Genomic DNA, 16,254 nt, shown 5'->3' with positions numbered 1-16,254 from the left:
TCCTTGATATGAAAAAGGTTGAGAACCACTGCTCTAGATGATGACGTGTTAGTGGGTTTTCCACATCCATCTGTCATCAAGTTACCAACCCCTAACTCCAAAATGTTCAAGGGGGCGAGACTCCAAACTGTCACTCACACTCCCCGCTCCCCTCCATCACCACCCACAACTTTGTGTTTTTCAAAACTGGTGAGTGGGCGGAGACGGGTGTTTCCTGTCTGTTTCATTCCCCCTTTAATGTGAACGATTCAGTGATTTCGACACTGATTTCGTTCCTTTCACTCGTCTGTCAGGTTCTGCTCACGTGAGACGAGATGGAATAATGTTTATCTGTATTTCCTCATTAAGTTAGATGGATGGACAGTATAAGATTGTTTTTTCTTTAAGATATAATAGTATGTAGAAAAATCAATCACCCCACATAGCAGGCGAGAGTGGTCACTGGGATGGATTAGGGGTGCACCGAATGTTTGGCCACCGAAAATAATCGGCCAAAAATACATTGCAGGTTACTTGTTTGTATTTATTTATTCATTTATTTATAGTTAGTTCAGTTTGTTGGAATAATGTCCTCTTGAATAGGCTGACTGTTCAATAATGAAACGTTTTTTGTCATCACCTTGCAGTAATTTCATTAAAAAGCATAAATGAAAAGCAAAATTTATGCAATGGTACAAAAACAAATTGGCAAATAAATGAACAAATACTGGGACTTGTTATTCGGTATTCGGCCCAGTATTTTCTGAAATTCGGCTTCGGCCTCGGCCAAGAATTTTCATTTCGATGCATCACTAATCACCAGTCATATCAATACTCCTTTTTTCTGTCAGTGAGTACTCTTAAGAACAGAAAGACACAGGAAAAATGTCTTTGTTGCATCTCTGTCATGGTGGTGATTCAGATTATTAGTGCTGACTCTTGATTTTTTTTGTCTTTGCAGAGTGAGCTGCTCTGAATCCTGAGAGGAGAAGTCTCCCTACAGGAGACAAGATGGCGTCCAACAACACCCTGCGCAGCTACTCCATCATCCCATGCTTCATCTTCGTCGAGGTGAGGGTCTGTGTGTGTGTGTGTGTGTGTGCGCACATGTTGGAGTGCTTTGTGTATTGTGCATGCATGACTGTACATGCATACATGCATGAATGTTAAAAGTGCTTTGGGGAGAGTTTGTGTGTTCGCTTGTGTGACGAATTCACCATTAGCAGCTGACCTCACCTGGTAAATTATACACAACGAGCAAGAGCATAAAGTGTTGAGAGGAGCGGAGAGCTGAACTTGTGTGTGTGTGTGTGTGTGTGTGTGTGTGTGTGTGTGTGTGTGTGTGCGTGCGTGTGAGTGAGTGTCTAAGAGGTGCGCTGCTGCTCCATATTTAATTACCATGTCAGCTGAAAGTCTTTAATCACAGAGATGTCTCAAGACGCCTTGCATCACACTCACTCTTTCTCTCTCTTTCTCTCATATACACACACACACACACACACACACCTACACACACACACACACACACTCCACATCAAAGACCGGCTTCGTTGAGGAAATATCCTGCATATCGGTCTCAGATGATTTTACTCTCTCACGCTGTCTTTCTGTCTCTTCCTTTATTTCATGCCTTTTTTCCTGATTGACCTTTCTCTCTCTCCCTCTCTCTCTCTCTCTCTCTCTCTCTCTCTCTCTCTGTCTCTTGCTCTCTCTCTCCCTCCCATCTCCTTTTTGAACCACCCCAACCGTGCTTTATTGTTCAGCTTTGTCTTGAAAACCTTGCATCATGAGACTGATGTAGTAATTAACATGATTCTCTACTCTGTGTATTTGTGGTAGACTTCTGTGCATTAAAGGAGTGATTCACAACATTTTGAATGACTTCGACACATTTACATGAGACATAACATCCAATACAACTACAAAAGAGAGAGAGAGAGGTAGCACATCCAAATTTAGGGGAAAAAATGACACTCAACAAAACATGGTGTGTGCCACAATAAATAAGTAAAATGTGAATATTGTTATTTTTTCCCTTAATTTTGGATGTGCTTATTGGATATTTAGATTTTCGGCTCTGCACTCCTCATACAAGAATTACATTGTGAAGCAGCACTTCTTCCGCACATGAGACATAATATCTCCAGGCACTCCCAGTTATTGATCGCTCAGAAATCAATAATTCAAATGAAGCTTTGTGTTGTCGTACAAACCCCCCCCCCCCAAAAAAAAAAACAATCTGCCACCAGTTAAGGCCGTATTATTGTAGGACATTAACTTGAATCTAATATCTCCATTTGATATTGATAGTTTGAAATGGTGATTTGCGCCTGAGCTCCGCAGCGCTTGTTCAGGACCAGCAGGCGGGCCGGTGAGGGAGATCAGCTCGTCGTTGAGAGATGGTTCAATATATATAAGTATTGACTGAACTCAGAACAGCTGAAGGCATCTAACCCCTCTGTAAACGTCTGCCAACCTGCTCCAAGTGTGGATGTAAAGTAGCTAAAAAAATACTATGATGCAATACAAGAGGAAGTTGCAGTATCTCTTTGTGGTTGAATTTGTGAAAATTGGTTTATTGGTTTATTGGATAGGATCCCCATTAGCTATTAGCAACAGCCGCTATAATGTCGCAAACAATTACAGCAGGTTCAACAACAACAACAACAACAACAACAATTTACTTTCAATGTTTCATTGTACTATATCTTCTATACTATACCCATATTCCACCTCAGATTTTCCCACAATAGCTTGACATCAAATAATGCTTCATTTAAAAAACTTTGTCATTGCATACCTTAGCGATTTCAAGTGGAAGAGAACTTTTCATTGTTCTTAGTTTTGGCTTTTGGAAGCGTAAATCTGGCTGTTGCATGTCTTGTTGTGTATGTATGTACTTTGTGACTGTATGTCAACTGCTGATACAGTTTGTTTGGTAAACTTAATTCCTCTACCTTAAGCCAGGATAATCTGTTGTGCATCAACATTACTGCTAGGACAGGAGGGTAATCCCAGCAAAAAGGACCATTTCCACCCCTGAGTGTACTGAAGATGGACTGGAGAAAATGTAAAGAAGGAGGCGTATGATATATGAAGTCCAGGCATGTCGTTTAAGAAAAGGCTAAAGACCCAGCTCTTTAGCGAACACCTTCTCACCTGATGGACTGTGTAATCTATAAAAATAAATAAATAAAAAATTCTTTATCTGCCTCTATGCATTGCCTCGTAGCACCTCTGTCCAGTCGGACCAGATCTTAGCTTTATGGCACTTACTCTCGTTCTTCTCTCCTGACTAGATCCTTGCTTGTGTTATATTAAAATCTCATATGTACGTGGCTTTGGATGAAAGCGTCTGCCAAATGGGAAATTGTAAATTGTAAATTGTTGTCTGTGCTGCGCTGCAAGCCCATTCCTTCACGAATGTTTTAACGTTTTAACAACACAACACAGTCACTGAAGTGTGTATTTCACTGCAGTGGGAGGCAGAGTACAAACACGCTTTAAGCATCAACTTATCTCTGAAATGTTGTTTTGAATTGCGAGGCGAAAATAAACAGTCCTTCAGTCCATCTGTGGAAAGCCCTTCTGCTGGAAAGCCTGTCATCATCGTACAGCAATTTGCTCAGTTTCAGCTTTCAAGTGTCTTGGCTGGAAATGAAAAAAAAACAAACAAACAAAAAACTCTAAAGCAGGAGATTCTCTATCAGTTGGATGCTGCTAATCCCGGCTGTACTTGTGTGTGAAGACTGTGAAGCCTGAGGATGATCAATAGGTAACTAGTGATAATTAAAGAGACGACATCCCCAGAGAAACATCTAAGCGGTGCTTTCCTAAAAATGGTACTTTGCCACAATCAAGATGGGCAAATTGTGCGTAAACCTGAACTCCAGCAGGGATAAAGTTTGACAATTGACAAAAGAAGCTAACCAAGCTCACAAAAATGAAGTTGGCCAGAATTGTTGACAAAAAGACCAAACTACATAGAACTGAGACTGATTTTCTCCATAGGGAAGGAGATTATTAGCTGTAATGTTGTAACGGTGTAAGGTAAACTTTAGCTAGCAGATTGTAAAACAACGATATCTGTTCCTGTAGAAACCAGCAGTCAGTCTTATTTCAACTTCATTGTTAAGAAATCCTGTATTATTCCTCAGAAATACTACACTACCCACAAGCTTTAGCGAGTTCCCACCAATCGGAGACGTCGCCGTTACCATAGAAACCTCCAAAGTTGCTCACGGTTAGTAGTCAGACCAGTGAGAAGTATATGATAGTTGTTATTTAGCAACCTGTAGCGGTGACTGGTGTCGCTCCACCAGGGTTTTACTGTCAGGCATGATGTCTGTTTTCAATAACTACAAATCAATAATCATTATCATATTATTACACTATTTAGTATCAGTGCTGAAAGTGAGGGAAAGGGAACTGATGTCACTCGAGTACACGAGTACATTCCTCTTAAAAAGCATTTGTGCACAGTCTTGTAACCCTTGCATTTTTCATTTTTCATAATATTTTTTCTGAATTTATTGTTAGAAGCTCATGATTCAACTGGTAGCTACTTGGTTCGGTTCAAAGCTTAAAACTCTTTATATTGTAATATTCTGAAATGTCTATGGAGAAACTGAATGGGTAAATTTACATCCAGAACCTGGTCAAGTTTGAGCTCCATGTCCTGAAAACATTTTGTTTAACAGCAGAGCTTTAACGCTCCGTCTCTCAGGCAACGTCCGCCTGAGAGAGCAGCAGGCTCTCTTTCCTAAATTTTGATCACTCTGTTTCAGTTCCACCCTCTCCTTCTCCGCGGCGCCCCATCCATCCATCCTGCTCCCTCGCTCTCCCCATCCGTTTCCCTCTCTCCTCCGCTGATGCCACTGTCACATCCTCCACAGACTCATTTCTCTCTCCACCACCCATCTCGCCTAACGCCTCCTTCCTCCCTCAATCTCTCCCCTCGTCTCTTCCTATTCCTCATGGTGTCGCAGCAGCTCCTCCCCTCCCTCCCTCCCTCCAACTCTTCTTCTCTTCCTCCGTCTCCTCCTGTCACTCTTTTCCCTGCTCTATCGCTTCTTCGCCTTTTTTTGTTTTTTTTTCTCTTTCTTTTACTCACTCTCACTGTCACGAACAGAGCGGGGCTGAGGGGACGGTGTTGTCACGTGACCAAAAACGAAGCCTCCTGATTGGAGCAGCCGGGCCAAGTAGTGCAGCGCCAGAGGCAGTGTGTGTGTGTGTGTGACATGGAGGATGTTTATTTATGGTGGTTTGTTTATTTAGTCATAACTTGTTGCTTTTCCTCTGTTACTTAACTACAAAACTGTCGTTTATCAAATGGATTCATTTAATTAAAAAGCTGGGTGTTGACATTTTTGGCTCGTTAAAGTGCTTATGGTTGAGAGAGAGAAAGAGAGAGATAGGAAGAGAGATAGAGTAAAAGAGAGAAAGGGATATGAGTTGAGAGGGTATGAAAATGAGAAGAACAGGATGAGAAAGAAGAATAGAAGATGGGAGGCGGAAGATGGAGAAGATGAAAAGATGTTTATTCATGGTGGTTTGTTTATTTAGTCATAACTTGTTGCTTTTCTTTTGTTACTTAACTACAAGACCATTGTTTATCAAATGGATTAATTTAATTAAAAAGGTGGGCGTTGGAAATTTTGGGATTGTTAAGGTGCCAATGGTTGACAGAGGGAGAGAGAGAGAGATAGGGAGTGAAAGAGAGATAGGGTTATGAGTTATATAAAAATTAGAAAAACCGGATGATAAAGAAGAATAGAAGAAGATGAAAGGAGGAGGAACATACTGTAACTCAGAGGAAGAGGAGCGGGACGGGCTGCAGCAGGAAGAAAGGAGGACGAAGGGACAAAATAAGGAGAAAGGGAGGAGGAGGATGAGGGGGGTAGAGGAGGAAGGTTAGGGGGAGAACGGGATGAAAGGATGGGAAAACGAAGAGGAGCTAATTGGAGGCGGAGCTGTAGAGGTGAGCGGTGAAGAACGAGGTTATGTAATATTGTCGGAGCTCGGGGCCGTCATTAATCCAACCAGGGACACTTTGACTTTTCATGAAGGAAAACCCGGCAACCTACATCTCTACTGAGGCTCTGGAAAAGTCTCTATTGAGTTTATCTGCAGCAGCAAAAGCATCTCCTCCTCGAGGCCTTAAGGAAGTGAACAGTTCTCCGGTCTATATATCATCAATCTAAAAGATTCCCACAGAGATTTACTTTTTTTTTTTTTTCCATCTCTCACACTCTGCCCTACCGCTATGGAGACAGCTGTGTTTTAAGTCTTGGTAGTACTGTCACTGTTCTAGGCTGTCATTAATAAAAAAACAAAAAAACAACAACAACAAAAAACCACAGGGGCTGATCTTATTTGATGTTGTTCTGTCTCTCAGCTGCACTGAGACAATATGATTTTTACTTGGAGGGGTTTTTAAAACTTCTTTTATTTCCAGGGAATCGCATATTAAATCTAGTCTTAGAGCTGCAGCCTAGTCTCATAAAACACATTAGTTCTGTTGTCAAGTTTAGACAACAAACATGCCCGGACACGAGAGATTTTGACTTAAAGCTGTGGCGTGTAGGGGTTTGAAAGGCTGCAGAGGGCGTGTCCTGGTGGCTCAGTGGTCTAAGGCCAAAACGAAAAACGATCTCTGTCCACACGAGCGTTTCAGAAATAATCTCCGTCCATACTAACACGCCTGAAAACGCATATCACATGACCATTCACGTACACTGGGCAAGCGCGTGCCGGTGTAAACAGGAAGCAGATTGTCTACTCTGCGGTTGGTCGCTTAGTTGCAGAAAATACTACGGAGGAAGAACAGCAACGGGCGAAAAGTACGACCGGAGATTTCTTTGCTTGGACCGACGACGAGGCGGAACTGTTACTGAAAGTAACATGTAGTAACATAACGTCGTGACTGATAAGACCCAATCAGGAAGCGAACGTGGGCGTCTGCGTCATCGTTTTCAAAAGTCTCCGTTTCCGCCCGTCCAGACTAAAACGCAATCCCGGAGTTTCCGAACTAAAACGGGGTCAGCGGCGTTTTCAAAAGTCTCCGTTTTAGGGGTCCGAAAACGCCGGAGTAGTGTGGACGCTAGGCGTAAACGTAGCAAAAGTTATGCGTTTTAAAGCGAAAACGTATTAGTGTGGATGTGGCCTAAGGCACACACCATGTAAACGTGATGTCCTGGGTTCAAATCCGGACCAGAGCCTTTGTTGCATGTCATCTCTCTCTCTTTCACAGTCTTTCTTGTCTCTCTCTCCACTAATGGCTATCTAATAAAGGCAGAAATGTTCAAAAAATAATCTTGAGAGGGCAGGGGTTCTTCAGTTTTTCAGCCTGGGACCCAAATTGTGCAAATTCGGTGTCACAGTCTGTGACCCGGACTCATTTAAACTAGAATCGGGAGTCCACCTGGAGGCTCAGTTGGCTGGGGGCGTGTACCATGTGACCGCGATGTCCTGGGTTTGAATCCGGCCTGGGATGTTTTTCGCATGTCACCTCCTCTCTCTCCCAATCTTTTCTATCTGTCAGCTGTCAATTAGAGGCAAAAATGCCCTAAAATAATCTTAAAAAAAACCACATTATTCTTGTCATGTGGCAACGAGGTGTGTGACCCATTTTGCATCCTGACCCCTAGTTTAAGAAACACTCATCTAGGAGTCATAAGTCATTCTGCTAAACTGCTTTTAAATCACTAAACAGTTGGTGACTAAAGAGCTCAGCGATGTTCAGACTGCAGGCAAATTTGTTTTTCCAACTCTGATCTTTAAGGCTGACTGTCCACACTGTAATTTAGAGGCGAGCAGATTGGACTGGAGGCTGGTATAAGATATGAAACTTCTTCATCTGTCCAGGCTCTGCTGTTCTCTTGATGGATCTCCTCCATGTTTGTTGTTCTCTGCTGTTTTCGTCGCAACGTGTGACGTCAAATCCGTGTCGTTTGGGTAGAGACGGGAAAAAAAACCCCACTCGAAATCCAATCTGAGCAGTCAGGCTGAGCTGCATTTTCAGAGATTTGAGTCGCATTTAAAAACCACCGAGAATGTGGTTTAAATCTGATCTGAAAAAATGGGATTCCATGTGATTTTTTTGCTGTTGAGACCTCAGAAAAAATCCCCGTCTTGTATCGGAAATGCGAAAAAGTCTGATTTGAGCTTTCCCTCTGAACGTGAAATAACTTCAATGTCGCTTCTCCGTAATCTTAAAGGCTGCGTTACAGTGAAGTGATGCAATTTTCTGAACTTATCAGCCTGATTGCCTTTACCTGCTCATCATATCCACATTACATTACTGATTACACCTTACTGATTACTAATGATCATTACTCATTTTCAAAATTTTCTTGTGTGTAAATATCTTATGAAAGCACGAATACTCATCGCCAAAATATCATCAGGTTATCGATATCGAGGTATTCAGTGTAAAATATTGTGATATTTGATTTTGTCAATATCTCCCAGCCCTAATGGTAGGATGTGAAGATAAATGTTGAAACTAAATCTTAGACAAGAGAAACGTAATAATAATATTAAACTTCTAATACGAGCTGAACTGAAAAATGTAATCGACTATAAACAGTGTCAACTATGTAAGACAGTAGTTCTTCATTTTTTCTCAGTCCAGAACGTAAAAGCTGGATCTTGTCTTGTTGTCGCCCTGGGGCCCATGCAGGCTCAAGTGTAATAACTAGCTATTCAGAGTTATATCACACCTTTTTGAATATGTGATAGAAAGACCAGGAACCTTCCACAGTGGCTGTTTTCTGTATCACTCTGTTCTAAGAGACGGGGGGGCTGACAACAGAAGTGTAATATCATGATCCGAAGCCAGGAGAGCCAGCCTGTGATGCCCGCTTCTGTCACTCCTTTTTCCAGTCTGCTAACACAACATGACAGTGAAATGAAAATCTAGGACTTGGTGTTGGATTTATATAACGCTTTCCTAGTTGTTGTTTTTTTTTTTTTTTTTTTTATATGGTGTGAGGGAAGGAGAGGGGGAGGGGGCGGGGAGGGGGACTGACAGAAGAAGTATTTGGTGGAGCGAAGGGGAGAAGAGAAGAAGAGATTGGGAGGGTTGGAGAAGGGAAGCGATGGGGTTTTTGTTTTATCTAGCAGGTAATTGCAAACCGCTATGATCATATGTAATTACAAAATGTTTCTGAATCCACTAGCAAAGCAAACATACACTACCAGTCAAAAGTTTTGACCCACCTGACTGAATGTTCTGTGTTTCTCATTCTCTTAAAGCCATTTTGATCTAAAGGCTTCTGCTTAAATTCCTGAAATTAGTTTCTTAGACAAATATAAATCGTGAAGTTGATCCTATGTATGAATTTCTTTCCAAAGCCTTTGCCTTTCCATCAAGGCAAAGGGCGGGCGGCTACTTTAAAGAATCTAAAATATAAGATAGTTTTGATTTGTTTAACACTTTTTTGGTCGCTGCATAATTCCATTTGTGTTATTTCATAGTTTTGATGTCTTTACTGTTATTCGAAAATGTGTGAAATAGGAAAAGTAACGAAAAGTGTGGTGGGTTCAAACTTTTGACCCATCAAATTAACTTGAAAACTTCTTACATCAAGGTTTAGGAAGGAGGGACTTTAAATTGCTTTGCCAAACTGTATCCCACCCAAACATATGAGCAGAGGTGGAAAGTAACTAAATACATTTACTCAGGTACTGTACTACAATTTTGTGGTACAGGCACTTTACTTGAGTATTTCCATTTTATGAGACTTTCTACTTTTCCTCCACTACATGTATCTGCCAGCTGGAGTTACTAGTTACTTTGCAGAATAAGGTTTTACACGCAAAACATACGATAAGCTCATAAAATATGTTGCATTGTTAGAGTTTAAACTCCCCAACAGTATATGGAGCAGTTAGACCGACAACATTAAAATAATGCACATAATTATAATTAACACTCTGACAGAATGACTTCTACTTTTGATACTTCAGTACATTTTACTGCTAAAACTTCTATACTTTTACTTGAGTAAACTTTTGAATGCAGGGCTTTTACTTTTACTGGAGCATTTTTCCATAATGGTATTGATACTTTTACTTAGGTAAAGGATTTGACTTCTTTTTCTTTTTTCCATCACTACCTATGACTAATTGGTTTGTAAACAATTCAAATGAATATCATGTCCACTCCTCTGAAAGGATACAGCCAAACAACATGTAGAAAGACGACCTGTGATAACTCAGTTCCTATGTTTCGGTACACACAGTGGCCTCCCAGACTCTTGGGTAAAAAAAGCAAGTTTTTTCCCCGCCGAGGGAGAAGGATAATAGCACGCCGCAGTGACTCAGTATAGCGATTTTTTTACGACAGCCGGTCTCGTCAGTGTGCCCTTCAGACGGCTAATGCGGCGTGACGTTGGCGGTGGAGGGAGTATAATGGTGCCACAAGTTACGCTTTACAGGGGAAGGGCTACTTGTCCAGGTGTGGAATCGTCATCAGAAAGCCAAGTCATGAAAAGGGCCCCAAAATAGGAAAAAGAGTTAAAACGGGTAGCGGCTCCGAGGCGTTCGACCTGCACCGCCGCACAGAGTTCTCTTTTTAATGATGAAACACCTCGGGAACGCTTCAAAGTCTTTGTCAGAAAGTAATTATGGGGCTGACTCAAAACCGAGAAAGGTCTGAGACTATCGACTGCAAGACAGACGAGAGAAAGAGAAGTCAGATCGGATTGAACGACCTGAGATCGCTCGTCTCTTGCGGCCTGTTTATGTAATTTGTCACCGTCATCCGACTCTCATCGTGTCTAACGGCTCACTGGCTGTTTACGACTTCCTGTGTTTTATGGGAGAAGATGGAGGGAAGAGGAAGGAAGTGGGGGTGAGTGATAGAGGAAATATCTGAGTCATAGGGATAGGGAATAGAAGAAGAGATTGGGAAGAGATGGAGGGAAAGATGGGGGAAAAGTTGGGTTTTAATTTTTTTTTTTTTTTTAACCTTTTCCAGGGAAAGTTGACTGAAAACGTGAACTGAATTTGAACCGGCAACGTGACCTTTTTATAAGCTATACTGCTGCACCCAGACTTGTGGTTTTGGTTCAGAGGAATGGTCATTGTGGTTTGGATTGAATTTGGGCATGCTTTGGTATTTTGTTAAAAATGTTAAAAAGGAAGGTGAAAGTCAAACAAAATGAAATTACACTGATAATGACACATTTCAACCAATTCAGTCTAGGATCCACTTATATTAATCTATCCTAGTCCTTTTCTGGCATTTTCTTGCATACGTAACACCTATACATATGTTGTCACACAAGGTATCAGATGGCATTTCCACGAATCAAACAGTTTCCACATACTGTTCTTCTTCTTCTTGTTCTTTTTTTGTGGGTCTGAAGCTTGAGAGCCACTGTCAAGCCTCTTTCATTTTGAGATTGAGCTTTGAATACGGTGTCAGCTGATTACACTGCATTATAGAGCTGCAACGATTAATTGATTAGTTGTCAACTATTAAATTAATCGCCAACTATTTTGTCTATTTTATAATCGATTAATCGGTTTGAGTAATTTTTAAAGAAAAATAAGTCAAAATTCTCTGATTCCAGCTTCTTAGATGTGAATATTTTCTGGTTTCTTTACTCCTCTATGACAGTAAACTGAATATCTTTGGGTTGTGGACAAAACAAGACATTTGAGGACGTCATCTTGGGCTTTGGGAAACACTGATCGACATTTTTCACCATTTTCTGACATTTTATAGACCAAACAACTAATCGATTAATCGAGAAAATAATCAACAGATTAATCGACAATGAAAATAATCGTTAGTTGCAGCCCTACTGCATTAGCTACACACTGCAGTAGCTAATTCAGTGTTTGTGCAACAACTTGAAATCATGAAATTATCCCATCGATCTATCTTGATGCTGTATATGGATAAGCTGCTTACAAATGGAGAAGCTAGAGGGTTTTTTTTTATGTGTGAACCATGATAGTAGGCCTATGTCATCTCTGCCCTATCCCAACTGGGTGTCTTTATAGCAGTAAAACCTGAGACTGTGGTCTTATGGGTACGACCATGATGTGGCTGGGTAGGACCTGCAGCTGAGTATTATTTATTCAACGGTTACTGATCCATGTGCATTGTATGAAAAGTTTTCTCCATGGTCGTGTACATACAAAAGAATAAAAACAGGACACAGCAAGAAATGCTGCTAACTAGCTCCCTGTTATTGCGAGAGTTGGCATAGAAACCGACGAAGCACCGCACACAAACACACACACACACTCACACACACACACACACACACACACTCACACACTCACACACGCACCTGGACGTCTCCGCATGGCCATCTGTCACTGACTGGATCTGCCAGCATTTCTGTCCTCTCCTCTGTAACTACAGTAGCTCTCCTTGGCTGTATGTAGGCTACACTACTATATTGTCCTGTCCACTTCACACTATCCATGTTTTACAGTGAATAGCTTTTGTTTCACATTATAGAGGCTTTGCAGTTGCGTCACAATCTCCTACTGTAGCAATCATGGCAGCTGCTATTATGAAGGAACATTGGAGGAACTCTCTGTGTGTCATTAATGTCTAAATATATAGCAACTAGAAAAAGAGAGAGACAAAGAGAGATAGGCTTCCTGAGTCAGCTTGTTGTGGTGTGGCTGCAGATCCATTCAGTAACGTTCTCAGTAAAAGTGAATAGTGTGATAAGGTGGATTTGGTTACTGTGACACAGTAAACTGTCTTGTCTTTAGCCCTAGTCTCTACTCCAAAACACTCTGAGTTGTAGCTTGAGAAGAGTCAGCTCAGTTAACCTGAACAAACTGTTAGCTAGCTAACTAGCCAGCAAACACTGGCAATTGTATGGTTTTTATTTGTGATTGTTTTTGTATGTGTTTTATGTGGACCCCAGGAAGACTAGCTGGTTGCTGTGGCACCAGCTAATGGGGATCCTTAATAAAATAAAATAAAACACACTGATGTTAGTGTTACCATGCGGCTGCTAACGCTAGCTTATATTACACATTATATAGTTCAAATCAGATGTTAACAAGACAGTGATGTTAGCTGACCAGATACTATGGTTAGCTAACTAACAAGCTACATTATCTAAACACTAAATCAATTGATTTATCAGAACAAATACGTTCCCTGTCAAAAATAGCACAGAAATTAACAATGTCTATTCAGTTCTATTGAGATGACCCCCCCACCCCACACACACACACACACACACACACACACACACACACACACACACCCTCCTCACATTCAGCATGAGTCAGTATTTATGTTGATGATGTGTTTAGATTCATATAGATGCCTCTGTGTGTTGCCCTGACAGTCACAGACGTGGCGAGTGAGCAAGTTCAGTGAAAATCAATGAAATGTGTAATTTTCAGAGCGTGTGCTGTCTGCACCGAGTCAAACAAACACGAGGAATGTTGACTCTGACTCTGGAGCCATGCAACGATTTTTCACTCAGCAGTCATGTGCATCCAGTTAGACACACACACACACACACACACACACACACACACACACACACACACACACAGGGGTGTTACATTGAGTAATCAGCATGTCTGCATAGTGTAAATGTGTATTTAATTTACATCTATTGATTGATGGATAGCCACACTATTATTAATATCACACACACACTGTTACTTTTGCTCCATAATGGAAAATGTACTATTTGAAAAAATGATTTACAGTACTCTTGCAAAATGAAACAAAAAATTAAAAAAATTGAAGCTTTTTAAGGGACAATGGAGAATTTAAGTTGGTTGGCAAAATATAGACTTTTACTTTTAGGATCCTCAATATTTTAGAGATTAAGATTAAATTCAGATTTAGCACCAAAAGTAGATAAATGGCATTTTGAAAATGAATTTTACCTTTAAAAGGAAGGGAGGCAGGCTATAATTGCCAGCTGACATTCCCTTGTGCAGAAAATGCTTCATGATTATTGCTGTTAATGTCGTGTAAAATGTCAGAAAAAAAATAAAATCCCGTCAGTGGGAAAATCGAACACTTCTGTTGAGGTGTGAAAAAGTTAATTTACAAAGTTCCTGCAGGACGTGGAAGACGGTTCTTGTATCGTAGAACACCTTAGAACTGGTGTGCTGAACTTAGGTATGTGTGTGTGTGTGTGTGTGTGTGTGTGTGTGTGTGTGTGTGTGTGTGTGTGTGTGTGATGGTCCATGCTGTCTTCCTCTTGCAAACAGCAGTGCCACAGTAGCATAGCGACACCTAGTGTTTCAGAGGAGTACTACATGATGACCTGATGTCAACAAAAGGAAAAGAAAGGACAGTCAGACATCACAGCTTGTAACATTGGGTATCATCAATCAATCAATCAATCAATCAATCAATCAATCAATCAATCAATCAAAACTTTATTTATAGAGCACTTTTCATACAAATGAATGCAATTAAGACAAAACAAAAGAATGAAATAAGACACAATATAAAATAATACAAATAAGAAAAATAAGATGAGCTAAAACACTTTACAACACACATTACACACCTAGCCAGAGCAAAAAAGGTCAGTTTTGAGCTGGTGTTTAAAAATATAAAAAATATCCACTTTTCTCAGATCATCATCAAACTAGCCTAGTTTATGTATTTATAATGATCTGATACTTTATTGATTCACACAGGGAATCTCTCTGGGCAGATATGACTTGCGACTTGCATTCAACTAACTAACCTATAACCCAAAATTTAAGGTTATTAGTGTGCAACCTCCAACAGAGTCAGGTCATGGTTGTTTCCATGGAAACCCCAAGTCAGGTTGTAGTTTATTTTACAGTGAGGTCGCTGGTCTGTCAAGTCAGCATGAACACGGCATTTTTGTATGAATGTACTTCCTTCCTTCTTTCCTTCCTTCCTTCCTTACGTACTTATTTGCTTCACTTACTCACTTCCCTCTTTACTAGGCGAGGCAAGGAAAGGCAAACTTTATTTATACAGCACATTTCACAAGGCAAGTTCAATGTGCTTCACATAAAACACACAAAAAAACATAATTTGTCTGGTAAAATGACATTATCAACTCATAAAATGACATTAAAAAGAAAGGAAGGAAGAAAGAAAGACAGATAAAATAGATAAGTCCTTCCTTCCTTCCTTCCTTCCTTCCTTCCTTCATTAATTACATCCTTCCTTCCTGTCCTCGTTCCTCATTTCCTTCATCTTTCCCTCCTTCATGTCTTCTATCCTGCCTCCCCTCCTTCTTAGCTTCCTTCCTTTCCTCCTCCCTCTTCCCTCCTCTCCTGACATGCAGATTAACACTTCTGAATCAAAGCCAGCGGGGGGGAAATCATTTCCACAATTTAACTGACAGTCTTATCTATAATGACATGCACAATGAGTTCACTTTCCTCCCTTCCTTCCTCCCTTCCTTCCTTCTGTCTTCTTCCCTTGCCTCTTCTTCTTAACCTCCTCCCTCTTTTCCTCCCTCCCTTGTTCCTTCCTTCATTCACTCATTCCTTCCTCTGTTCCTTCCCCCCTGTCTTTCATACCTATCCATCTCTTTTCATACCTATGATTTTATATAATTTTGTATGATCTTGTATGATTGTATGCTGACCTGTGCCACTGGACTTCTACTTCCCTTTTCCTGACTCACTGCTACTATATATTTGATGTGATAGTAAATCTGAACGTTGTGTCCCATCATCACAAACCTCATTTCTTCTAAGAATTTGTGTTTTCTGAGCGCTTTTCAACACTCCTCGCAAACCAAGAGTTTGCAATTACAGCACAGTATAATTTACAGAAATAAAACGTGTTTTGAATTTGAACGTAATTGGCTAATTTGCTAATCCACCATTTTTGTCAGAAAAAAACTGCTGTGAAATCATCGCTTTTTGTGATAATAATCCTTGGAAATCCTTCAGCAACTGGGAAACTTTGCATTGTGCTTTCAGACTGTGAGAGGAAACTGTCTCTGCAGTGAGACTCCATGACACCTTTAGTCAAATGTTACGCCTCCTCTCTCCTTCCTTCCTTCCGTCCTTCCTTCCTTCCTTCCTTCCTTCCTTCCTTCCTTATTTGCTTTCTTACTCACTTCCTTCTTTACTACCTTCCTTCTTTCCTTACTTTATTAATTCCATATTTCGTTCCTTTCATCCCTCCTCTTTTCCTTAGTGTTTCCCTCCTCCATGCCTTCTGTCCTCCCTCCTTCCTTCCTTCCTTCCTTCCTTCCTTCCTTCCGTCCTTCCTTCCTTCCTTCCTTATTTGCTTTCTTACTCACTTCCTTCTTTACTACC

The 16,254-nt window shown here is 40.8% G+C and overlaps 1 protein-coding gene across 1 annotated transcript in view; it reads left to right on the top strand.

Moving 5' to 3' along the window:
* Nucleotides 1-990: 990 nt before the first annotated feature.
* Nucleotides 991-16,254, top strand: part of plppr1 (phospholipid phosphatase related 1) — a 47,667-nt gene continuing 32,403 nt past the window's right edge. Inside the window, exon 1 of the mRNA XM_071894858.2 lies at nt 991-1,050. Coding sequence (XP_071750959.2) covers nt 991-1,050 — 60 coding nt within the window. The remainder of the gene's footprint in view (nt 1,051-16,254) is intronic.

The sequence above is a fragment of the Centroberyx gerrardi genome, chromosome 2 (assembly GCF_048128805.1).
Source record: "Centroberyx gerrardi isolate f3 chromosome 2, fCenGer3.hap1.cur.20231027, whole genome shotgun sequence".
NCBI lineage: Eukaryota > Metazoa > Chordata > Actinopteri > Beryciformes > Berycidae > Centroberyx > Centroberyx gerrardi.
This window is presented reverse-complemented; position numbering and strand designations above follow the sequence as displayed.